The sequence below is a fragment of the Tarenaya hassleriana genome, unplaced genomic scaffold (genome assembly GCF_000463585.1).
Source record: "Tarenaya hassleriana unplaced genomic scaffold, ASM46358v1 Cleome13, whole genome shotgun sequence".
Classification (NCBI taxonomy): Eukaryota; Viridiplantae; Streptophyta; class Magnoliopsida; order Brassicales; family Cleomaceae; genus Tarenaya; species Tarenaya hassleriana.
In genome coordinates this window covers 2,148,063-2,172,566 of record NW_010963495.1, presented here as the reverse complement: position 1 = coordinate 2,172,566, position 24,504 = coordinate 2,148,063, and the positions used below count along the sequence as shown (strand labels likewise).

General features: G+C 40.2%; 5 protein-coding genes across 5 annotated transcripts; 3 read left to right on the top strand and 2 right to left on the bottom strand.

Moving 5' to 3' along the window:
- The first annotated feature begins 3,718 nt into the window (after window positions 1-3,718).
- LOC104807601 (probable cadmium/zinc-transporting ATPase HMA1, chloroplastic) lies at window positions 3,719-8,724 on the top strand. The gene is made up of 13 exons (XM_019201866.1): window positions 3,719-4,300; window positions 4,401-4,551; window positions 4,644-4,828; window positions 4,918-5,064; window positions 5,156-5,351; window positions 5,536-5,648; window positions 6,049-6,287; window positions 6,528-6,633; window positions 7,197-7,361; window positions 7,529-7,745; window positions 7,888-8,075; window positions 8,160-8,246; window positions 8,367-8,724. The coding sequence occupies exons 1-13, from the start codon at window positions 3,797-3,799 to the stop codon at window positions 8,535-8,537; spliced, it is 2,469 nt and encodes an 822-aa protein (XP_019057411.1). The 5' UTR covers window positions 3,719-3,796; the 3' UTR covers window positions 8,538-8,724.
- A 115-nt stretch (window positions 8,725-8,839) lies between these two features.
- LOC104807600 (transcription factor MYB44) lies at window positions 8,840-10,298 on the bottom strand. Its single transcript, XM_010532959.2, has one exon. It carries the CDS (start codon window positions 10,128-10,130, stop codon window positions 9,150-9,152), a length of 981 nt encoding a protein of 326 aa, XP_010531261.1. The 5' UTR covers window positions 10,131-10,298; the 3' UTR covers window positions 8,840-9,149.
- Window positions 10,299-16,098: 5,800 nt separating this feature from the next.
- On the top strand, window positions 16,099-17,764 carry LOC104807599 (protein RER1C-like). Its single transcript, XM_010532958.1, has 4 exons — window positions 16,099-16,647; window positions 17,123-17,303; window positions 17,399-17,473; window positions 17,586-17,764. The coding sequence occupies exons 1-3, from the start codon at window positions 16,271-16,273 to the stop codon at window positions 17,438-17,440; spliced, it is 600 nt and encodes a 199-aa protein (XP_010531260.1). The 5' UTR covers window positions 16,099-16,270; the 3' UTR covers window positions 17,441-17,473; window positions 17,586-17,764.
- Window positions 17,765-17,857: 93 nt separating this feature from the next.
- Window positions 17,858-20,878, bottom strand: LOC104807598 (probable beta-1,4-xylosyltransferase IRX14). The gene is made up of 4 exons (XM_010532957.2): window positions 20,551-20,878; window positions 19,795-20,457; window positions 19,072-19,629; window positions 17,858-18,435 (listed from the first exon to the last, which is right to left on the bottom strand). The coding sequence occupies exons 1-4, from the start codon at window positions 20,607-20,609 to the stop codon at window positions 18,189-18,191; spliced, it is 1,527 nt and encodes a 508-aa protein (XP_010531259.1). The 5' UTR covers window positions 20,610-20,878; the 3' UTR covers window positions 17,858-18,188.
- A 1,669-nt stretch (window positions 20,879-22,547) lies between these two features.
- On the top strand, window positions 22,548-24,160 carry LOC104807597 (probable WRKY transcription factor 15). Its single transcript, XM_010532956.2, has 3 exons — window positions 22,548-23,389; window positions 23,507-23,632; window positions 23,724-24,160. Exons 1-3 carry the CDS (start codon window positions 22,794-22,796, stop codon window positions 23,896-23,898), a joined length of 897 nt encoding a protein of 298 aa, XP_010531258.1. The 5' UTR covers window positions 22,548-22,793; the 3' UTR covers window positions 23,899-24,160.
- Window positions 24,161-24,504: the final 344 nt, after the last annotated feature.

Genomic DNA, 24,504 nt, shown 5'->3' with positions numbered 1-24,504 from the left:
TAGGTTAAATTATTGGATAGTGGATTTAGGACTTGAGAGAGCCAAATCTGATATTAGAACTTGAGATCCCCGATTAGAGTTCGATATTCGTAGATTCTCCATCCTTAGAAACAATCCCTGCGCATTAAGGTTATCCCGAAGCTACGGTGGTTTAATTATCTGATTTTACTTAGTTTATTTATTGCTTTATTTTCGGTATTCATCTATTCCATCTGCTATTTCCTGATCTGATTCTCAGTCGAGTCTTGCTCTTAGTGTTAACTATTCCCTGTGTTCGACCCTGGTACTACAGTTGACCCGTATCCTTGCGGTATTCGCTGTATCTAGGTCTTTTATTACTTGAGCTTATTTATACACCTAGATTTGCGTTATCAAAAACCAGGTGGAAAGGAAAGTCAAGTACTTGAGGACATACAACGGACTAGAATTCTGCAACAAAGAATTCGATAATTACTGCAAAGATCAAGGTATCACAAGACACAGAACCTGCACATATACGCCACAACAAAATGGTGTTGCGGAACGTATGAACAAGACAATAATGGACAAAGTAAGAAGCATGTTATCTGACTCAGGACTTGGTCATGAATTCTGGGCAGAGACTGCATCTACGGCAGTGTACCTGGTAAACAGATCTCCCTCTAGCGCAATAGATTTCAAAATTCCAGAAGAAGAATTGACAGAAAACAGTTAGACTTAACAAACTTGAGGAGATTTGGCTCAGTTGTATATGTACATACAAATCAAGGAAAGCTTAATCCCAGGGCAAAGAAAGGTATCTTTGTAGGATACCCTTCTGGAATAAAAGGATATAGAATATGGCTGCTAGAAGATAATAAGATCTTAATGAGCCGAGATATAAAGTTCAAGGAAGATCAGACATTCAAGGAGCTGAGACAAAGTGAGAATAATCAACAAGGAACAACTGAGTTGAAGGCTGAAAAGACAAGGTTTGAAATATCTGACTTCAAAACTGGACAAAAACAGCCAGAACAAATTCCACAAGCTCAAGACTCAGGTGGAGAAGATTCAGGGTCAAATGAAGATGAGCAGGATTATGCAAGTGAACATGATCTCATACAGAATCAGAATCACTTACATATTCCAGAGTCAGAAACAGAACCAGAAGTTAGAGAGGAGTCTCAAGACCTACGGAACTATCAGTTGGCTCGTGACAGAACTAGAAGAGTCATTCAACCTCCAAGCAGATATAGGGAAGACAATACAGTAGCATTTGCATTGAATGTGGCCAAGGAACTGGATCTAGATGAGCCTAAAACTTATCAACAAGCATTACAGGCTCGTGAAAGTGAAAACTGGCTTCAAGCCATGAAAGAGGAGATGATATCCCTAGAACAAAACAACACTTGGGCTCTGGTAGATAAGCCAAGAAAGCAGCGTGTCATAGAATGCAAATGGGTGTATAAATACAAACCTGGTATCCCTGGAGTAGAGAAACCAAGGTTCAAGGCTAGATTAGTAGCCAAGAGGTCTATGCTCCGGTGGTGAAGCACGTATCTATAAGACTGCTATTATCTATAGTTGTCTCGAAAGATTTGGAGGTGGAACAATTGGATGTCAAAACAACATTTTTGCATGGAGAGTTGGATGAACAGAAATATATGGAGCAACCTGAAGAATATGGAAAAGAAAGGAAGAATAATAAGGTCTGCCTTCTGAAAAAGTCTTTGTATGGGTTAAAGCAGAGTCCTCGACAGTGGAACATGAAGTTCGACTCTTTTATGTCACAGCAGGGATTCAACAGAAGCAACTATGACTAGTGTGTGTATTACAAAGAGTTAAAGACGAGATCCTATATACATCTCCTGATATATGTAGATGACATGCTGATTGCTGCTGAAAGCAAGTCTGAAATTCAGAAGGTCAAGCAAATGCTAAGTAAACAATTCGAAATGAAGGATTTAGGGAGTGCTAGCAGAATCCTTGGTATGGATATTATCAGGGACAGAGAAAGAGGAGTTCTGAAATTGTCTCAGCAAAACTACTTGAAAAATGTACTAAGCACTTTCAATATGACAGATTCAAAAGCTGTCCAAACTGCATTAGGAGCTCATTTTCGACTGAAAAATGTAGAGACCAAAGAAGAACTGTTAGATCTGGATGAAACTCCATACTTGAATGCTGTTGGCAGTTTGATGTATGGGATGATAGGAACTAGGCCTGATTTGGCCTATGCAGTGGGTATGATAAGTCGATACATGAGTAAACCAGGAAAGGAACACTGGCAAGCAGTAAAATGGGTAATGAGATACGTTAAGGGAAGCTCGGAATTGGGTCTCAGATTCACAAAGGAAACAGAATTCAAGTTAACCGGCTATTATGATGCAGATTATGCATCAGATCTCGACAAAAGGAGATCTATTACAGGTTATGTCTTCACACTAGGAGGAAACACCATCAGCTGGCGATCAGGACTACAACATGTAGTGGCTCTTTCAACCACAGAAGCAGAATATATGGCCTTGACAGAAGCTGTTAAAGAAGCACTTTGGCTCAAAGGACTGATCAACGAACTTGGAATTGAGCAAAGATCCGTTACTGTCTTCTGTGATTCTCATAGCGCAATTTGTCTAGCCAAGAACAACATACATCATGAGAGGACGAAACACATTGATATAAGATTGCATTTCCTCATAGACGTGATTACAGAAGGTACAGTTCAAGTTCAGAAAGTGAAGACCGAAGACAATCCAGCTGACATCTTAACAAAGTCTCTACCAGTAAGTAAGTTTAGGGAGGAGCGGTGATCCACGAATTTCTTCTGATACGTTTGTCAAGGTGGAGTTTGTTGGTGGGTGACAAAGATCAGAAGAAAACTCTGATGGAATCAGAGGTTTCCTGATTTTCTGGTTACGCACTAAAAACTCTGGGTGGTTTAGAGGGTTTAAGGGTAGTTTTGTAAAGAATGAGATTCAGGTTGTTAATTCCGTTTTAGTTTTGGGCTGGGTATATATTCAGGGGAGTTTCAGGGGAAACTCGATGACTTCTTCTTCAACCTCTAATCTGTTTGTTTTCGATCAATCGTTCTCCGGCGAATTCGGTCTTCTATGAATTCGTCGAACCTTGTAAACAAGAAGAGACTAGTGGATTGCTGAGCTTATCCCTCGGCCGTGACGTAGGATCCTTTCACCGATCCGAACACGTAAAAGCTTCTGGTGTTCTTTTGTTTCGGTCTTTTCGCGTTCATCGTGTGAGCTCAGAATCGGAGGGTAGCAGATGACACATTTTTATGGTATAACCGCATAAGATTCGAATTCCAAATTCATCAATTATTGTAAAATTTAGATTCGACCTTAGAAATATTTTAATGATATCCAAGAAATTATTTTCACATGTTTAAAACCCGAGCAATTTTTAAATTTTTTCTGTAGGTGTATGATGGCTCTTTAATAGATTCTAATGTATATAATAGTGTTAATGTAATCGAATAATGTTTTTTCCATAAAAAAATAATGTTGTTTTTGTAAAATAATAATCTAAACCAAACAAGGAGAAGAAAGGCCCACGAAATGAGTGGGTGATGTTATTTCGTTTTTTAAAAATTATTAATGATTCAATTTTTGTATTAAATTTTATTTATTTACGATTAGATATTACTCGATTTGAATTGGTTCAATTATTTGGTTATTTACAAAATTACCCATCACGTCATCTTCTCAATCATATGATTCCACTTGTTTTTTTATTCCCTCCCCCCCCCCTTTGCTCGGAGATACGACCAAACGCTGAATTCGTGATTCCATCTTTCGCGATATCATCGATGGTGGTATGAAAAATGCTACTGAGTTCGAGTGCCTCGTCAATGGAAGCTGCTTCTTTTCCTAGCTCTTCCTCCTTCACGCGATTCCCTTGCCGCCGGCGACTCGCCCGATTCAACTCGTTCGTCCATCGTCAATCTCCCTCCTTCCTCATCTCTGGCTCCTCCTGTCTCCCCCGACGGTCACTCCGTTTCCGGACTAACTCGACGGCCGACGGCCACCATCACCATGACCATGAGCATCATCATCACCACAGTCATGAACACGATCATCACCATCACCACCACCACGGCTGTTGTGCGGCACTGACGGAGCTGAACGGGCCTCAGAAAGCGTTGATCGGGTTCGCTAGAACCGTTGGATGGGTTCGATTGGCCGATTTCCTCAGGGAGCATCTCCAGCTTTGCTGCTCCTCCGCCGCGTTGTTCCTCGCCGCCGGTGCTTGCCCTTACTTGGTTCCTAAACCCTACATTAAGCCTCTGCAGAACGCTTTCATGGTGGTCGGTTTCCCTCTTGTTGGTGTAAGGATTCTAGCTTCTGTAAAGCTGAATTTCTCATATATAGTCATGATGATTTATCCAAGTACATATTTAGATTGGACGAACTCTCGATGTGTATTAGGTTTCAGCATCTCTCGATGCGCTCATGGATATAGCTGGAGGAAAAGTGAACATCCACGTCTTGATGGCATTGGCAGCCTTTGCATCTGTGTTTATGGGCAATGCGCTTGAAGGAGGCTTGCTTCTAGCGATGTTCAATCTTGCTCATATCGGTGAGAACTCGATATTTAAGAAATCAGAAGACATTCTGTTATGTTGTGTGCAAGATGAAAGGTAAGAGGGTTTATCTGTGTAATTTCTGCAGCTGAGGAGTTCTTCACTAGCCGTTCAATGGTGGATGTGAAAGAGTTGAAGGAGAGTAATCCAGATTCTGCCTTGGTGATCGATGCGAACAACGATGATGTACCCAACTTCTCTGATTTTTCGTACAAAAGTGTTCCTGTCCACGATGTGGAAGTTGGATCCTTTATTTTGGTTGGAACTGGTGAGGTCTGTGAGACTTGTCTGTTCGCATTGAGTATACAAAATCCATTCTTTGCAATCCTTGAAAATATAGCTCTGTTCTTCTTTGTATTTAGATTGTACCTGTAGATTGTGAAATTTACCACGGTAGTGCTACCATTACAATTGAGCACTTGACCGGGGAAGTTAAGCCATTGGAGGCAAAAGCTGGAGATAGAGTGCCTGGTGGCGCAAGAAATTTAGACGGCAGAATGATTGTGAAGGTAGTTTGACCAGATGCGTATTGTTTTGGCTTGTCTTAGCTGTCTAAACCAGAAACATAATGTTCATCTTGCTTCAATGGATTGTTATCAGGCTATCAAGGCATGGAATGAGTCGACGCTTAACAGAATAGTACAGCTAACTGAAGAAGCACAATCTAATAAACCGAAACTTCAGAGATGGCTGGATGAGTTCGGTGAGAATTACAGCAAGGTGGTGGTCGTTTTATCTGCTGCTATTGCATTCCTTGGTCCTTTCTTGTTCAAATGGCCTTTTCTCAGCACTGCAGGTAGGGGTTGCTATAAGTATTTCATTTATATATAAATATGCTTACTATTTCATGAACCAATGATTCCTATTCTTTACTCACAAAAAGGTATAACTGCCTTTGGAGATTGATTGAGTGATCCACACTTTCCTTCTTGATATCAATTTGACTGTTGATTTACTTGGCTTTCTGCTTAATGATACAGCATGCAGGGGATCTGTTTACAGAGCTTTGGGACTAATGGTGGCTGCATCACCATGTGCCTTGGCAGTTGCTCCATTGGCTTATGCTACTGCTATTAGTTCCTGTGCAAGAAAGGTATGGAGCATGTACTCGATGTCACCACAGCTAAGAGACTGAGATCACCAAAACTGTTGTTGGCTCTCTTGCTTTGAGTATCTCTGGTTTGTATTTATTCTACCAAGCTGGAGCTCAAGCTTTCTAGAATTGAAGGGGTCTCATATACGTCAAGCGATAACTAGGATGGCTAAATGTTGCATATGCAGCATGGCTGAGTCTACCCTATTTCGTTTTTTATCGACTGAAGTTAATATATCACTACATTAACCTACTTTCAATTCTAAACCGAACATTGCGTTAGCATACAAACTTCCAAAATCTAGTTAACACCTGCAGTTTACTTTGTGTGATTGTTATTTTGTTGTGGAAACTGGAAAGTTATTTTGTGTTGTGACCCTAAAGCTGTCCACTTTTGTAGGGAATATTGGTAAAAGGTGGGCAGGTACTAGATGCTCTGGCCTCTTGCCATACTATTGCTTTTGACAAAACTGGGACTTTAACAACTGGGGGCCTTATGTTCAAAGCAATTGAACCCATTTATGGGCATCAAGCAGGAAATAACACAAGTGTAACTCCTTGTTGCATTCCAAATTGTGAAAAAGAAGCCCTTGCAGTTGCAGCTGCTATGGAGAAGGGCACCACACATCCTATCGGAAGGTATCGCTTGATAGACTTCATTTACCTCATATGATTTCATCATCTTGCTCACTAGAACTATACAAGTCCTGAAGTTTGTCCTGTTTATTTATCAAATTGAAAAATCCATTCACGAGATATGTATAAATTAGAAGGAGGTATGCGACAGTAAAATTTTGGGATTAAAGAACACCATTTTGGGATTAAAGGACACCACATCGGGAATTTTTACTGCTTCTGACCAGTCCTACATTGTTGCAGAGCTGTTGTGGACCACAGCATAGGGAAAGAACTCCCTTCAGTTTCGATTGAAAGCTTTGAGTATTTTCCTGGCAGAGGCCTTATTGCTACCGTAAATGGCATTGAGGTACTGTTTGCAGATCACACAAACAAATATGCATTATCCACTAGTGAAGGTTCCATTAGTTCGACTGTTCCAGTTATTATAGAATCTGTGTAGTTTATACAAACTTAACACGTTCACTCTGAGTAGATGAATAACTAGATCCGATGCGATCTCTCACTACAATCTTTACTGTGTTGTTATAGTCAGTAACTAGAGAAGATACAATGCGGAGAGCGTCTCTTGGCTCTGTAGAATTCATCGCATCGCTCTGCAGTTCAGAAGATGAATCTAGAAAGATCAAGGATGCTGTGAAAACCTCTTTGTATGGGAAGGACTTTTTCGGTTGAAAGCTTTGAGTAGTTTCCTGGCAGAGGCCTTATTGCTACCGTAAATGGCATTGAGGTACTGTTTGCAGATCACACAAACAAATATGCATTATCCACTAGTGAAGGTTCCATTAGTTCGACTGTTCCAGTTATTATAGAATCTGTGTAGTTTATACAAACTTAACACGTTCACTCTGAGTAGATGAATAACTAGATCCGATGCGATCTCTCACTACAATCTTTACTGTGTTGTTATAGTCAGTAACTAGAGAAGATACAATGCGGAGAGCGTCTCTTGGCTCTGTAGAATTCATCGCATCGCTCTGCAGTTCAGAAGATGAATCTAGAAAGATCAAGGATGCTGTGAAAACCTCTTTGTATGGGAAGGACTTAGTTCATGCTGCTCTTTCTGTTGATCAAAAGGTATGCTGCTTGTCTCTGGGAATGAATGGATAGCAGGGTTTTGTATAACGGGATCAAATTAAAATTAACTTTTTTTCACCTTTCAACTGATTAATAGTCCATAACGAGTAGGTTTCTGTAAAACTTGTGTACATGGAAAATCACAAAACTTGCAACTATCCTTCCAGGTAACATTGATTCACCTTGAGGACCACCCTCGTCCAGGGGCTTCAGTAGTTGTAGAAGAATTAAAATCCTGGGGCAAACTCCGGGTAATAATGTTAACCGGTGACCACGAGTCAAGTGCCTGGAGAGTTGCAAATGTTGTAGGGATAAAGGAAGTTTACTGCAACCTGAAGCCGGAGGATAAGCTTAATCATGTGAAGAACATCGCTGGGGAAGCAGGTGATCTTTTGATCATTCAAGACATTCAAGATCAACTTGACCTCTTTGTTTGACAAATGGCTTCCGCATTGTTCATAGCAAATTTTGTTTGAAGACAATCCTAGACCAATAAGCTGATTAGAAATTGTGATTTGTATGATAGGAGGGGGCTTGATTATGGTAGGAGAAGGCATCAATGACGCTCCAGCACTTGCAGCTGCAACAGTTGGGATTGTACTTGCTCAGCGTGCCAGTGCCACCGCAATAGCTGTAGCCGATGCCCTGCTTCTCCGGGACAATATCTCGGGTGTTCCCTTCTGTGTTGCCAAGTCTCGCCAGACAACTTCACTGGTCAATAAACTAGTTAGCCTTTGCCAATTTGTCATGTTTTACAGCTCAATCCTGAATCCATAGTAAAAATATATCATTTGGCAGGTGAAGCAAAACGTGGCTCTTGCTTTGTCCTCGATATTCTTGGCCGCTCTTCCATCGGGATTAGGGTTACTGCCTTTGTGGGTAACGGTACTTAACGGTACGATGAACCCTTTAAGCATTTTATTCCGTTCGCTTTGTCGGAATATACAGAATCGTTTCATTCCGGGCCGGTTGTTTTCAAATCTGGTGTATTGCTGCTGATGATAGGTGCTTCTACATGAAGGAGGGACGCTTCTTGTGTGCCTGAACTCAGTGAGGGGGCTGAACGATCCGACGTGGTCGTGGAAGCAAGACATTGCACATGTTTTATTATTCAACAAGCTCAGGTCACAACCTCTCTCCCACACATTAATCCCTACCGGTAATAATAATACCTAATACCTAATAAGAACAGCTTTAGATAGCTCTAGTTTCTTACGTCTCTTTTTTTTTTGGGTATAATTCTTACGTCTCTTTGTTTCTCAAAACGTGTAAAATAAGAATAATGATCATCCGCCGTACATACATGCATATATATATATATATAAATATATCATCGGAAACACGGGCTTTTAATGTTGGGATTCATGATGTTCATTCTCCTCTTTTTACATGCCTTCGCCGTTCTAATAATTTCACCTTCGCATGTCATTTTACATCCAAAAGTAAATAAGATATGAACTGTTTGAATCGTGAATGGGTTGAAATTTTCAAGATGAAGTTTATTTCTTTTACGCAAATTCCCCTTTGGGCTCTCATTGGATTCCTATCAGAACGATGCTTTGGCATCTCGTACGACCGATTGGATCAGGACATAACACAAGTCGCTGCCTTTTTTTTTAACATTTGTCCCTCGTTCCGTTTCAGCTTTCTCGCTCACTGTACAACATCGACCTTGATCGTTATTATTTTCCCGAGAAACAGTGGGAAGCCCATGAGGATCATTTCTCTTCCCCTCTCTTCTATTCTCAAGACCGAAAACTAAAGATAAAAAACTAATCTTCATTCCCACTACTCCATCCTCCCGACCCCAATCTGGTTCACCGGAATCAACTCCCTAAACCCAACACCACCGACGCTACACAACCCTCCTCCTCCTCCTCTTCCTCCGCCGCCGCCGCCGCCGTTCCCAAGCTGCAAATCCGTCATGTAACTTCTGACCTCAGCTCTAATCATATCATGCACCACCGTCATGAACTCCCCATTGAACCCCGTCATCAGTCCACTCGCCCTTTCCTCTTCCCTTCTCGCCGGGAACAACTCCGCCGTGTAACCGCCTCTCGTTCTCGTCTTCTGAATCATCGACTCTGTAACTCCGGCCGCCGCCGACTTCTCCCCGTTCTCGGCCCACGGGAGAGACAAGCTCAGGTATGTCGGCGGGTCTCCGGCTGAAGATGATGACGTCACCTCCACCGCCCCGGCTCTAGCCGTCGGCTTATAAACGAGCGACGCCGGAGGAAATGGCCCATTAGATTGATCGCTGACATCAGATCCCGACGGACTTCCCGGATTCATGTATAACCCAGTGGAAACCACTCCGCCGCCGCTAGCCGTTCGCTTCAGCGGATGCTCCGCTGTCAGATTACCGTCATACCCTCCGTTGCTGACGAAATCGTAGCTCTGCCCTTCTCCGCCGGAAACCATGGTGACGCACTTGCGCTTTAGCGTGGAGTTCCAATGGTTCTTGATGGCGTTGTCGGTACGACCGTTGAGGAGCCGAGCGATGGTCGCCCACTTGTTACCGAACCGGGCATGGGCTCGTATGATGGTCTCGTCTTCCTCCGGCGTGAAGGCGCGATGCTCCACCTCCGGCGAAAGCTGATTGCACCACCGGAGCCGACAGGACTTGCCTGACCGACCAGGGATCGACTTGCTTATGAGGGACCAGTTCCTGGGTCCGTGCTTGTGAACCAGCTTCTGCAAAAGGTCGTCTTCTTCGGGGCTCCATGGTCCCTTTATCCTCTCCATTTCTCTCCTGCTCGGACCAGACATCGCTGATAACTTTATCAGAGATCGATGTTCGGTCTTTTCTTCTTCCTCCCCCCTTTTTTTTTCGTTATTCGAGTTTTTTGATGGAGGGACGGTTGAGAGGATAAGAGCGAGAGGGAGTATTTATACGAGAAGGAACGGTCAAGCCTCACCGGTTTAACCGGTTTCACTGATTAGCCGAAATTATATTTCAAACGAAATATTATTAGCCATAGAAAATAGCTCTATTAAGGCGAGCAGCGGTCTGATCGCGCGTTTTTATAGTGGCGGTGCGTTTGATTACATTTGAAGAGAGAATGTTCCAGGCAAACGGTTGGGAGCTTGGGATACAGCTGTGTTTTGGGACACGTGTCGAACAAGTAGATGCATAGAGAGGAGTTTCTCTCTCTCCCCAATCCCTAAAGTGGACCGTTTTATATTCAATCATTTCGTTTTCCGTCCTCATCTCATCTCTTTATATTCACAAATCCTTGCTCAAATTTTTATTTATCATTCGTACATTCCTAATAACAATAACAAAAGTATCAAATGTATTTATTTCGTTCTGACAAAAGTTGGAGATAATGAGGTTTCCAATATCAAAAGGTGGTGAAATAGGACAAACTAGGAGTCAATTTTTTCAAATAAAAATAAGTTGGTTCAAAGTGCAAAAGCATATTTCTAAAATATCATTTTAGTCCTTTGTTTCCACAATTTCACACTTTAGATATGTGCAAATATAACTCGAATAATAAATGATAATAATGGAGCATTTTATTAAAAGCAAGGAAAACAAAAACAGCGAGAGAGTGAAGCGACGCGCATAGATGGCGCGTGGGATGAATCTGTTTTGAGATCTTGTGGTGTTCACTCTGAAAAACCATGAAAAGAAATATCTAAGGGACTGTAACTTCACATGAGTATCTGTGTTAAACATAAACTGTTTCTCATCACTCTTTCTTATCTTTACGTCTCGTGTCGGATTAATTTAATTTGTGTACACCTCTTCCCAAGACGAACCTCTTCGCTTGTTAAATGTCGACCTATTTATTTTCTAATTGATCTAAAAATATATTTTTTATATATAGCATTTTTGTTTATCGTAAATTTACGTGTTTGTTTCCATTCTGTAAATTTTAAATTTTCTGATTTTTCATTCCTTGTAATATCTAAAGAAAAAAATCATTACCGAAACAATGCACAACAAAATCATTACAGTACGTTTTTTAAACAGCAGTGAATTTTTCTTACAAGCGTCAAGGTTAGTTAAATGAGGGTTTTGCCCGATTCCGCCAGCCTGTACTCCATTACTAAGACTATCGGTTATAATTTCGGATAATAACCCCCAAAAGTAAAGCATGCAAAAGACGTTGTTGCTGACGTGGCACAAAACGACAAGGCAGATAGCCGAATCGGAGCGCTGTTTAGTCGCCACTTTACTTTCATATTTTTTTTATTTGTTATAGTTTGTCGCAGAGGACAGCCTGTAAACCTCTCCACCTCTTCCAACGGTCATCTTCCCCTTTCTCTCTCTCTATAATATTTAAACTGGAAAATATTTTCGATATGGAGTAGACTAAAATAATTGTCAACTACATATTTAATTTTAACGAATATAAATGGACGATTCCATACATTTATTATATATAACATGTACAACTCTTTCACTCTATGCAACACTTTCTAATATATTAAACTCAGTTGGCCATTTAACTCTCTTTTTTTTTCTTTCTTAGATTTTATCATCCCTATTTATTTCGGATGTATTTCTCAAGTATAAAAATATATTTGATTTTATCATCCCTATATATATATATATAGCGTGCGCATCTTATTGTTTTTATATTTTAACAAAGGGAAATTATGTAGCGTAGATTTTATTACTGACTTTAATTATAATAAAAAGTCTAAAAAAAAACAAAGATAATAATGTGAAGAAAAAAATAAATTGAAAGGAGATCTGTTACCCGTACGGAACCGGTAACCGGTAATGTACTCCAAAACAAGAGTCACATGCTCCAATACTAAGGGGAGCTTCCGGTAACCTTCCAACTTGCCATAGATGTAATATTTTAACACAAACTATATAATATTTTTTAAAATTATAAAAGGAGATAATATTCGGATTTCGGACTGATTATTAAATTAGAGATGGAAATTATAGATTAGGAGAGAGATTAAGTGTGGGTCTAAGGGGAGACAGATGGACAAGGCGATTTGCCATTAATGTAGATACGGCATGAGATTTCTGTTATTTGTACATCGTACCTAATACCCAATTCTCTCTTCCTAAATCTTTTGCTGATCCTATTTTAATATTTTACTCTTAGAAACTTGCTCTGCTCGGATGTATCTTTCTTTTTTGTTTGTGATAACTAGGATAGTTTTCGAGTTTTCGACCCGACTACATCTAGGTCCGAACCAATCTTTATATATAGATCATTTTTTGTCTAGAAATTATATCTCTCATCACCAGTGGAATCGAATCCATGATTTTGATGATGACTTTGTCACCTCTCAACCACTAAACCACCAAATGTTGAGTTCCGCTGTATCTTACTCGTATTCACATGGTTTTTAGCACATTTATACTTCAATATTTATTTTCTCCGTGTCTAAAATTAATTTAAGTACATCACATTTTCATTTGGTTTTCGGTATAATAAGCAAATCAAATCATTGGTGTAAAATGTCTGAAAATCATATAACATCTCAGTACCTATCAATATAAATTTTTTTCACATGGGATGCTTGTTATTTGTTAACCAACCATTAAAATATTTGGTAATGCACTATACATATAATTAAGTCCATTCGAAAAGGGAATAACGCAATGCATAGTTCCCAAAATATTCCCACTACACTACAAGGCAACAAAATTGAGAGCAATGATAAAACATGGAACGCACAACGTGGAGCCTGTTTCACGTTTAGTTTCGTCTTTGATAACGATAAATAGCAAATTAGGTAGGAGACTCATTCGATGTACATTTAGCATTGTTTTTTTATTACAATAATTATATATGCCGTATATTACAAAAACGGACACATAATGTCCCAAAACGCACGTGATTGTATATCGTATTCGTTGCCAATCTACGTATCGGAAATGATTCGACCACAAAGCTTATCCAGGTTCATGCATTCGTAGAATAATATACCAAAGACGGATGTTACGTTTATGAAAAGATGCATAATATGGAAGTCACAAATCACAATCCACGCACAAAAACATGCATATATATATATATATACATGTTACACATGTAGAGTTTAACACAAAATTTTAGCAATTGCTTGTACTGAGAACGCAGGTTTATTTACGATTTAAAAGCTAAACATACAATTACTACTGCTATTTACTTGATTGGAGCACTTGTAACAATTGCAAATAAAAATATACAGAAAACAGTCCCCGATTCGACCCGTAGACCCGTTGAAGCATCAAGTACGTATGGAAGTGCCAGAGAACATTTTAAAACAATGAATAATTAATTGGAATATGAAATATATTTTCTATTGATTATATGTATAATATGGCAAAATATAAAAGAGAGGAAGACAATAAAGGGCTCAAAGTTAAAGGAGGACAGCTCATTCGTAACGAATTAATTGGATAATTAAAGTGGAAGAAAATCATTTCAAATTTCTACTAACAATATCGAATTTTAATTGTAATCGAAAATGAGATTTGAAGTTTCTACCAAAACAAAATCAAAAAATGGCTAAAAAAACAGAGCAACAAAATTAAATTCCAGTGAACAGAAAAAGTAGAAACAGTAATATCAATGAAATTAATGTGACTAAGGAAAGGCACGTTCGGACAACGAGAGATCACGTGAGGGGCAAGTAGACACACGTGCGACTTGTTTCCCACCGCGGCAGCATCCAGCCGACGAGTTTGACCATTGCCCGCTCGGTACGGAAAAGGGTAAGTTCGGTATTTCATAAAAAAGTTGCATTGAGGACTCCGAGATCGAAAATATCTTTCTTACCCCTTTGATTCGGTTGTTGGGCTCTTGATACGGGACACGTGTCACGTGACCGCCCAGATTTCTTCCCATTAAAACTAGTTATATCTATTTCCAATATTATTTATTTCATCTTAAATGTCTTTTGTTAGACTCTTTTTGTACGTCCGAATATTCGCTGACGTCCATAATCCATATCCTATGCAACAATGGCATTGGATACTATCACATATTACTGGTTATAACCGAGATATTTTAATTACATTATCTAATTCCAAATTTAGTTAACTTAGTCCACGTCCATGCATAAAAACAATTGTTATAACCGTGGAAAAAAAACAAAGATGAATAGTCAAAAGAACGGAAAGAAAGCACCGGCCACTTTTGTCAAAGAAGCGTTTCTGTTGAATTATTGATCGTTTGAGGTAATGGCACGTGGAACACATGCCCACATACTCTCATATTCGGACAGATGTCAAACCTGCGTAGTTCCACGGAGATTGGATCAGACGGAGTTCACGATTGTCTTTTTTTTTTTTTTTGATAAAAGAGTTCACGATTATGTCATCCGCAAAAAGGATAATAATTTCCTTTTTGAGTTTCTGAAGACTTTTACGGAAATCAACATTTTGGAAAAAATAGTATAGTGTATATATATATAGGTATGATATATATATATATAGATTAGATGTATATATGCAAAATTAAGATCTACCCTAATGTAGTTAAAACTTTTAAATAATATCTCAATTTGAATAATTTAACTGGTGAAATGGATACGTAAAACGTTTTTTTCATTCCGAATTCAAATGTTAAATTGAGAATCATATGATTAGTTTTCGATTTTAGGATTAGTCTGAAATTCTATCTAAAATATCCGGTTATAAAAAAAATCTTTAAATAATAGTTAGTGTGCTAAAATTAAAAACTAAGTTCAATCGCTTTTGCGTTTGAAGCAATCGCATGGATGATAAATATGTTACAGCTTTTGCCAGCTACAAGGCATTTTCTTCGTTGGGAGAATTTTCTCTTCTAAGAAAATCAGCTCGGAATAATTTATGAAATGATGGAATAAAATTGATGAGTATAAGAAAATAAGATTTAAAAATCTCAAATTTTCTCACCTCGAAACTATAAATTTTTGTAACTAAGGATTGGTTCTGTTAAAAATAAATAATAGGCTATTTAGGGATTGGGTAGGATATGCACAAGTCCCGCGATTCGCGCTATCGTACGCCGTATGCATTAGGTGTACTTTTTTTTATTCCTTTATATTCTTTTCCTTTTTCGAACCTTTCCCCCATATATGCTTCGTCCCTAAGTACTAAACCGAGATGTTGGACCGTCATCATTACATTAGATTAACCATAAACCGACGTTAATGACACATAAATCGTAGTTAACATATGCTTTATTCTACTCAATACTATATTATAATTATTGATTATTATTATATTTTATACATTTCTAACCATAAATTGAAAATATTTATAAAAAGGTGACAATGACAGTGTCCCGAATCTAACAAATAACAAAAACAAAAACAAAAAGAAAATGCATTTTTAGCTTCCCAATAAATAAGAATATAATTATAAGGCCAAGCCCAATAATTTGGGCATTTTTGTCAAATGTGGTAGAGCCCTCCCCTCTCTCTCTCTCTCTCTCTCTCCCTCTCTCTCTCTCTCTCTCTCTCTCTCTCTCTCGTTCTCTCGTTAGGTATTGTGTCATTGTTGTCCTTTCAAGAACTCTACACAAAAGGGTGACTCAGATTTTGACAATTTCCATTACATACACTGAAAAAATCTCAATTTCAAATAAAATATTTACATTCTTTTAACATTTGTAATTTACTTGTTGGCCCTTCAATCAAACCCACAAGGCCGAGCCCAATAAAAGAAATCCCCACCATAACAACAAATCAAAGAAGCCCGATGCGCTTAACCGCTGTCGGTCGGTTCAGTTTTGGAAAACCGGGAAATTTCGCATAAACCGGATCTATCAGATGCTCTCTCCAATGGATAGTATCCATGTAACGAAACCGGATCTACTGCACCATCATCATCATCATCATCATCATCATCATCAACATCAACATCAACATCTGTCTCCGCCGCCGCAGTTCAGTGGCAGAGATTGGTAGACCAAACCTTGGAACAGAGACACGCATAGAGAGAGAACACAGGCTGTGTCTCAATGGAATCTGGATCCACTGTCGGTACCGCCGATGATCGGCAATCGATCGGTTCATCGTCGCCGGCGGAGGCCATTTCCCGTCTGAACCACGCCGTGTTGCAGCGGTACCAGCATCTGCTCGACAAGACAGTCTCTCACATCCTCTACCGTTGGATCGCGTGCCTCGTGGTCATCCTCATCTACGCCCTACGCGTCTACTTGGTCCAAGGGTTCTACATCATCACCTACGCCATCGGCATCTACCTTCTCAACCTCATCATCGCTTTTCTCTCTCCTCAGGAAGATCCCGAGTTGTCGATCCATGGCCCATCTCTTCCCACTCGCGGTTCCGATGAGTTCCGACCCTTCGTCCGCCGTCTCCCGGAGTTTAAGTTCTGGTTCGTACATTTTCCTTTCGAGATTCGCATCTTTCTTTCGGATTTTCCGCATCATTGGGTGCTTAATTTCCTGAAAATCCCTCGATGGAATCACTTCTGATTTGGATCGGACCCTAGGAGAATGTCGATTTCGTCTACAATTCCAATTTGTGAGGCTATTGAGAAATTGGGTGTTGCAATATAGGTTGTTTGCATATGAGATATGATCCAAATTCAGAGTTCTTATAGTGTTGATGATACTCGTTTAGATATGAGTGTTCATGCATTGCTTTTAGACATGGATATCAGTACAAGGATCAAGAAGAAGACACTGATTTGATTCCATAAGAGAAAGGTGTCACAGAGGTTTTTCTGGTTTCCCATGTCTACTATAGTTTACTTAGGTTGTCCTGTAATATCCCTTCAGATTCTCTATGCTGTTTCCATCTTTTGAAATTTGAGTTTGAAAGTTTTTGGCTTTTTTCTGTTTGGCAAGGTTCTCGATCACTAGGGCTTTTGTTATCGGATTTGTGATGACATTCTTCGAAGTGTTTGATGTGCCTGTTTTCTGGCCAATCCTTCTCTTCTACTGGGTGATGCTCTTTATCCTCACCATGAGGAAACAGATACAGCACATGATCAAATACAGATACTTGCCTTTCTCTTCCGGCAAACAGGTACTTGTATTCTTTTCTTTCTCAAAAAGCTTAATAACATCTTCCAACTTGTCGAGCAACAGATTCTAACTCCGATTCTTGTTTGCTTCCGACAGCGTTATGGAAAGAAGGCACCTTCGACCGAGACCACAGACTGACGGACTGACCCACCCGAGGACGCATTCGTTCGGGTTAGTGCACGAAATCCTTTGGCAAAGTGAGCATCTAGCGGTTGACATCTGACTGCACTAACCTTATGCTGATTTTGTTCCCATCTTTCTGTCTTTTCTTTTCGACTTTTAGCAAGAAACAAAGCTTAAGGATGAACCAGAAGGAAAGAAAATGGTCCGAGAGACTTTTCCGTGGGTTGGGCAAGACAGATTTTTCCGGGTTTTCACCTCTTTTCTTGGATGTTTACTGGTTCGACCTGAACAATGTATTGTATTACATTTTGACAATGAAATAATGCTTTCATCTCTCCATAGGCAGAAGAAAGGTGAAATCCTTTTTTGGTAGACAAGCAAGTGAACTTCGATTGGTGATGAATCTTTGGTAAATGGTAATTGTATTAAGGCTTCATCAATGCAATGCAAGACTTGTACTCTTCCAGTTCTTGAGGTAAAGAGAAAAGCACAATGAATGAGAATGCTACTATACAACAAAAACCAAGTTTCTACGGACAAATCCAAGCACGAAACAATCCGTGAATTGGCACAAAGATATCCTTTTTTTTTTCCAGAAAGATCTCAATAAAAGATGGCGGAAACTGATCATTCCCCATGGTAAAATGCCTGATGCTGATCTGTGTCCTCGCACTATCGGAGAGATTTCTCTCGGTTTCTTGTCCATGATCCTGGGGAATGTATGAGATTTCCCGGGTATACATATATATGCGTATATAATGATCTAGTTTCTCGGTTTCCTCGGCGATGACTGCTTCGAGGGAAGCTGGGTATCGGTTGGCTTAGGTTCGTGTTTTCTCTTGCTACGGTGTCTTGATCTACGGGTCTTGGTCGAATGCTTTGACACCACGGGTGTGTTTTCTTGGGAGGTTATTGCAGGTTTAGTGTTGGAGGGTAGCTCGGGAGGAGTATCCGGCCATGGCGTTCGTTTGGCCGGGACCGTGATCTCCAATGGCGGGTCAATTATCCACCTGTGGATATCACATCAAGGACAGATGGTACATATCAGATATTCAAAACTTTATCCATATGCAGAAACAATGTCATATATGCACAAGATCCAAAGCTATATACATATATAACATACACGAAGATTTATCCCCCTAACGATCGTTACAAAGAAACAATCTCTCCGCTAGACAGAAACCAAGTAGTGTCTTCTTTGGTCACATGAGTTCAGAAACCAAACAAGAGATCACTAAACACGAGTTTCTTTTATCTTGATCTATACATACAGACACATGAAATACGCATGATACATGTAAAATCTTGACAATAATAGATACATAAGACCCTCTTGTGCATAGTTTCATGGTAAAAGATTATATGGCTGGTAGTTCAAAAGTCAATAACTACCAAACGCTTAATTTAAAGCAAAACACAAGTCCACCACAGAATTTATAACACAAAACCAAATCTTGCCCTACCTTTTGACAACCTCAGCCCTCAAGACGACATGAGGTCATGAACTCAACAAACACCAAAACGCAGCAAACAAACACTGATGCTCATAAGTTCAAGTCATTGCAATCGTTGATTCAACAAAGACCTGGCTATTAGACGTATAATTCATATTCCCCGTGTGATACGATAGAAGAAAGACATACCCGGGTGGGAATTTGCTATCAGCACGGGCTTCAACACGAAGCCACCAGAGCAGAACTTGTCTTCCGCAGCTTCCAACTGGCTCTACCATAGTAGTATCTTTCAAGAGAGATAACGGATTCTCTATATCGTCGTTCCAATTCAACGAGCCAAAATCCTTGACCCATTCTGGTCTATTCTCAGCATCCTCCCAAAACAACCTAGAGTTCAAAACAAAGCCAGACCACTCCAGCTTTTGAGGCAACACCTCAGCCATATCGTCTATGTATACAGCACTTTTCCCCGCATATGGCAGCGTATTAAAAGTGTGCCATCCAACCAATTTATCGGATGAATTACAGGCCGGACCTTGTACAGGCAACGACGAGCTTTCCTCAATCTCCCTTCTCTTCTCCATCGGCATTATCATCTCCTCTGCATTGCCAGAATGTACCAGAATTCCAACAGAAATAGCACCAAACCACTTCACTGTCTGAATCTCATCAAAGAGCTCCATACTATGCATATTACTATCATCAGCAAACATCACAATCCCATCAAGCTTCTCCTCCCTCACAACTCTGTTCCAACCAAAGACATTAGTAATAGCTCCACATTCATTCAGCACAATATCCAAAACTCAAAATCTACCCCTAAGGTTCCTCTTTTCTAGACCATCAAACCATGAAGTTCGAGCTAAATATCATATGCGAACTTTATAAGCAAACACAAAGAAGAAGACTTGCCTCAAAGCGCGAAGTCTCATCATGACCTCTAATTTGCTTCGATCCTCCCAGGTATTGGGCATTCGCTGCTCGAATCCAACGTGAATCGTCCTTAGCCCTGATTTGGAGACGATCGAAGCTGTCTCGTTGGTGGCTCCACCGGCTTCGACCACGATCCAGACCAGATCGTACGGAACCAGCATGAGCGAGTGCATCACCCCGGTCAAATGGAGGGCCTGGAAGGTCCGTACGTACGTCGGCGTGACGGCGATGACCCTTCTCGGGCTCTTCACACCGAAGATCGTCCTTTGCTCTCTTTGAACCCTCTCGATGATCTGGTGAGCCTTCATGACCTCGACCGGGTTCGGATGCGGCCACGGTCGGATCCGGATCCCGTGTCTCCCGACAACAACTCTCGAGCTCGTCGCCGTTGCGTTCAGAGCAGGCGGTTCCGGAGTCCGACCAAGAGTTCGGACATCGATGTGCTTAGACGGCAGGTCCGACCGTAACGGCGCCAAGTGAAGGGTCGTGGAGGAAATGGAGAAGAATAAGAAGAAGACCAAGCGCGAGAAGCGGAATCCAAGGACAAGACTTATCAAGCAGCAGAGACAGTGGATGAAGAGCCAGAACAACGCCGCCGGAGACTTGCCGGAGCCATCAGCCGTAGAATCCAGCGGCGGGGGGCTTATCAAGCAGCAGAGGCAGTGGAGGATGACCCAGAACAACGCCGCCGGAGAATTACCAGAGCCATCCGCCGGAAAATCCAGCGGCGGAGATGATCTGAAGCTGTTGCTCCGGCGATTCAAGTAGCTCTGGTGCAAAGCAGAGAGCTTCATCCTCAGACGAAGACTTCTTCTTCTCCTCCTGCTTCTTCCTCTTAGTCTTCTTCCTTACCAACCTCTGAAGGATCTGATTAATCAGCTGATTACGTCGGATTTAAGACATAATCAGTTCGATTATCGTTGTCTTCTTGCTACCATCTGAAGTTTCGGCACCAACGCATCGAACGAAGGGGCAGGGAGAGCGACAACTGTACACGTGTCGATTCGTAATTGGGCTAATTTCCAGCGTCGCTGTAAAATGAGTAAAATCAGGGCCTTTTTACTTCATGTGCTCTCTAATCTCTATATGCGCTTAATACGTCAACGTTTTCTATAGAAATAGATGTTTATTCTAAATTCCTGCTAGAGGTAAATTTGCATTATATAATTTGAATTGTTTTGGGAAATTTCTTTCCTTTTTTTGTAATAATTAGTTGGGCTTAAATTGAACTGAGTTGGGAACGTGACGAGACTAAATGGGCCGGAAGAAATATGCGACCGAGGTGACGGGGCCCATTTTAACGACATTCGGTTCGGTAAATATTTCATAATTCATTGCCGTGAATAGTAGGGAAATTTGCAAGGAAAAAGGTTCAAGTATATTTAATTAATTTTATTTAAAATATATATATTTCAAACGATGTTTGTATATACAAAACCGTCGGGTGAATGGGTTGAAAACTTGAAGTGGAGCATATCAAACCGGTTATCTCCGGTTTGGTGGCCGGTCGGATCCTCTGTAGTACATTTTTCCCTGCAGACAAAGCAACAACAAAAAATTGAAGTCTCGACGCTACCAAAATCACATGTACCTTTATACATATGTTTTTTTTTTTAGATTTATGAATTTACATCATATTATACACATATGGGTTTGTTCTAATTGGGCCCCTTATTTTATTGGGTCAGTTTAAGATTATATTATGGTTTAAAAGCCTAGAATGAGAGTGTTATTTACATTTGCACAAAAAAAATGAATGTCTGAATTGAATATTATTGCACCTTTACTAAATTAATAGAATTTGCATATAAATAATTTAATTTTTGATGGGCGGTTACAAATCACGTGCACCGTAATAGAAAACGTCTTACTGTTTGTTGAAATCAACAGTCCGAAATTTTCGCGAATAAAAAGTCATTAAAAATTACGAATTAAATACAAAAATAACACAAATCTAATTAAGAGGAAAGAAAAAAAACACGATAGACTTTCGGTGGGGAAAGGGGTTACGTTACGTATCCGGGAAAGAGTTTGTTCAAAGGTTCCTTCTTTGACTTTGAGTGTTCCTCCAGTCAAGTTTTTTTGTGAAATGCATCGCCCTTTCCTCTTTCCTCCCCTCCATAATAAATATTATTCTTCTACACAAGTATATTCATTTCATTTAATAATCGATTTTATTTCAAAACTCATAGACCCGACTTTTGGGTACTACGAATTTACAAATTCCGAATCATCGATATTTAATTTGTTTTTTTTTTATCTTTCTGAATTGAGTAAAATACAGTACAGATGTGGAATTTATATAATGTACAGATATACTGTACATTATATATACATATATATAAAATAGATTTTTCCAATGGGCCGAAAAGCTATAGATTAACAATATTATTATTAGCTTCGTCACTTTTTTAACAATCTAAATTTATTATACATGTTGATAATTAACTTATTTGTGAGTTTGAATTGGGAAAGATCTAACAAGTAAAACAGCAACAAAAAATACAAAAGAACAGACGCTGACTAAAAGTCAAACTCCACGTCGGCAGAGACAAAACTTCCCAAGTTCAATTCAAAGCCATGGGACCCACCGATGACTCTTCGTCGTCCTTTCCAATGCTCTGTATTTAGTGAGAACCAAATCATGGACATCTGCATATGGTGGTCATATATCATGCTTGGAATCTTGTTTTGAGTTTTGATTTTCATACGCATATGCATACATACATATATATATTAATAAGTTGATGTTGATAAATTCCAACCAAACACGAGGTTGGAGTTTGGACAGAAACATAAAATCAAACTCTCTGTTTGACAAAAGGCAAAAGTCTATAGTGACAGATTTTGTCAGTCACCTACACTCAAATCAAACCCCATCACAAAAAAATTCTTTGTTGACCACACAACCTCCTCTTTAAACACCCAAAATCTCTCTCCTTTTCTGTCCTCCTTCTAAAGAGAAGAGAGAGAGAGAGATGGCGGTGGAGCTACTGGCCGGGAATTACATCGCCGGTACCGGAGCCGAGAGCTTCGCCGTCCAGGAAGCGGCGGCGTCTGGCCTCAGGAGCATCGAGAAGCTGATCCGTCTCATGTCGCCGGAGAGTATCGATTCCAATCAACCCTCCTCTTCTTCTGATCTCGACGCCGCCTGCAAAACGACAGCCGATGCCGCCGTTTCCAATTTCAAGAGAGTCATCTCTCTCCTGGGTCGGACCCGAACTGGTCACGCCCGTTTCAGACGCTCCCCAGTTCAAAAACCGGAGTCCGAAACGGCGCTGTTTCACGCTCCGCCGCCGCCGGAGATCTTGTCGGAGTCGCTCTACGAAAGGAAAGGTTCGTTTTTGTCGGCCAAAACGATCGATTTCTCTTCTCTGTCCTCAGTGACAACTGAATCGGATCACAAACAACCTCGTCCCTCCGAAACGGCTCCGTTTAGGATTCAAAGCTCGTCTTCCTCGTTCAAGCCTCTGTTTTCATCGGCCTCTACGAAGAGGAAATGCAGCTCCGAGAATCTTGTCGCCGGAAAATGCGCTTCCGCTTCCTCCGGCAGCTGCCATTGCTCCAAGAAGAGGTACCCATCAATAAATCTCTCCCTTTTTTATTAAAATTCATGGGTTTTTACTTTTATTAATAAATAAAAAAAGGTTCCCATCGGTTCTTCTTCTTTCCTCTTCTTGTCGTTTGCCAGAAAGTTGAAACAGAAGAGAGTGGTTAGGGTTCCGGCAATCAGCGCGAAGATGTCCGACATTCCACCGGACGATTACTCCTGGAGAAAATACGGACAAAAGCCCATCAAAGGATCTCCGCATCCGAGGTAATCACTAGAATTTTCTATTCAGTTGCTCGATTTGGGGGAAAAAAAAAGTTGCAATTTTTCCGACCAAATCAATCGGTTTCTGTTGCAGAGGATACTACAAGTGCAGTAGCGTACGAGGCTGTCCGGCGCGTAAGCACGTGGAGAGAGCCGCGGACGATCCATCGATGCTCATCGTAACCTACGAAGGAGATCACAGCCATTCTCTCCCCGCCGCGGAAGCCGCCGGGGCCGCCGTAGCTGATATCATATTGGAATCTTCGTGAAAAATCTATGGCTTGTATGAATCGATGAATAGATAGATCCTAGTGATTTACTCAAACCGACCAAGTACGAACAAACTCAAGCATCTTCCGTAAGTAAATTTCTAAACTTTAGATCACAAAGAGGGTGCTTCTTCTGCTGTTTATCTCAAAATGTGTTTAAAAAAAAGGCAAGTCTGAAAACGTTGTCTCCTTTGTTCTTGTTACGTAGTGTTGTGTTTTGATGATGAATCCAGGAGCCACTTTCATGCAGAATTTTTCGTTACTTTTGTTGTTTTAATCGATGTGATTGGTGATTACTTGAACAAAATTTACGGTGGAATCTAATAATCTTTGGGGAAAAAAAAAGGCATGGTCAAAAGATTAGACAGATTTGGACCGAAGATGTCGTGTTTGACTTGGTACCCACAAGAAAAAATGAGGTCGGTACTTATTTAAATTATTATTTACTATAAATATTTTAAAATATATTGGTTGAATATATTATTATCTATTACATAAAAAATATAGTTTGAAATATTGCATACGTTGCAACTTACTAATGTTCTGTTTTAGTGAAAGTTTTTTTTATTACACTTCATCTTTAAAATACTTTAGTTAAGTTGATAA

What these genes read in the sequence shown, in the direction of transcription:
- LOC104807601 (XM_019201866.1), top strand. Translation starts at nt 3,797, where the DNA reads ATGCTACTGAGTTCGAGTGCCTCGTCAATGGAAGCTGCTTCTTTTCCT. An exon ending in ACGGCAGAATGATTGTGAAG is followed by an intron (nt 5,065 to 5,155) that starts GTAGTTTGACCA and finishes GATTGTTATCAG; the next exon opens with GCTATCAAGGCATGGAATGA. An exon ending in TTAGTTCCTGTGCAAGAAAG is followed by an intron (nt 5,649 to 6,048) that starts GTATGGAGCATG and finishes CCACTTTTGTAG; the next exon opens with GGAATATTGGTAAAAGGTGG.
- LOC104807600 (XM_010532959.2), bottom strand. Translation starts at nt 10,130, where the DNA reads ATGTCTGGTCCGAGCAGGAGAGAAATGGAGAGGATAAAGGGACCATGG.
- LOC104807599 (XM_010532958.1), top strand. Translation starts at nt 16,271, where the DNA reads ATGGAATCTGGATCCACTGTCGGTACCGCCGATGATCGGCAATCGATC. An exon ending in CTCCCGGAGTTTAAGTTCTG is followed by an intron (nt 16,648 to 17,122) that starts GTTCGTACATTT and finishes CTGTTTGGCAAG; the next exon opens with GTTCTCGATCACTAGGGCTT. An exon ending in CTTTCTCTTCCGGCAAACAG is followed by an intron (nt 17,304 to 17,398) that starts GTACTTGTATTC and finishes TGCTTCCGACAG; the next exon opens with CGTTATGGAAAGAAGGCACC.
- LOC104807598 (XM_010532957.2), bottom strand. Translation starts at nt 20,609, where the DNA reads ATGAAGCTCTCTGCTTTGCACCAGAGCTACTTGAATCGCCGGAGCAAC. An exon ending in CGGAGCAACAGCTTCAGATC is followed by an intron (nt 20,458 to 20,550) that starts ATCTCCGCCGCT and finishes CTGCTTGATAAG; the next exon opens with CCCCCCGCCGCTGGATTCTA. An exon ending in GATAGCAAATTCCCACCCGG is followed by an intron (nt 18,436 to 19,071) that starts GTATGTCTTTCT and finishes TGATATCCACAG; the next exon opens with GTGGATAATTGACCCGCCAT.
- LOC104807597 (XM_010532956.2), top strand. Translation starts at nt 22,794, where the DNA reads ATGGCGGTGGAGCTACTGGCCGGGAATTACATCGCCGGTACCGGAGCC. An exon ending in TGCCATTGCTCCAAGAAGAG is followed by an intron (nt 23,390 to 23,506) that starts GTACCCATCAAT and finishes GTCGTTTGCCAG; the next exon opens with AAAGTTGAAACAGAAGAGAG. An exon ending in AAAGGATCTCCGCATCCGAG is followed by an intron (nt 23,633 to 23,723) that starts GTAATCACTAGA and finishes TTTCTGTTGCAG; the next exon opens with AGGATACTACAAGTGCAGTA.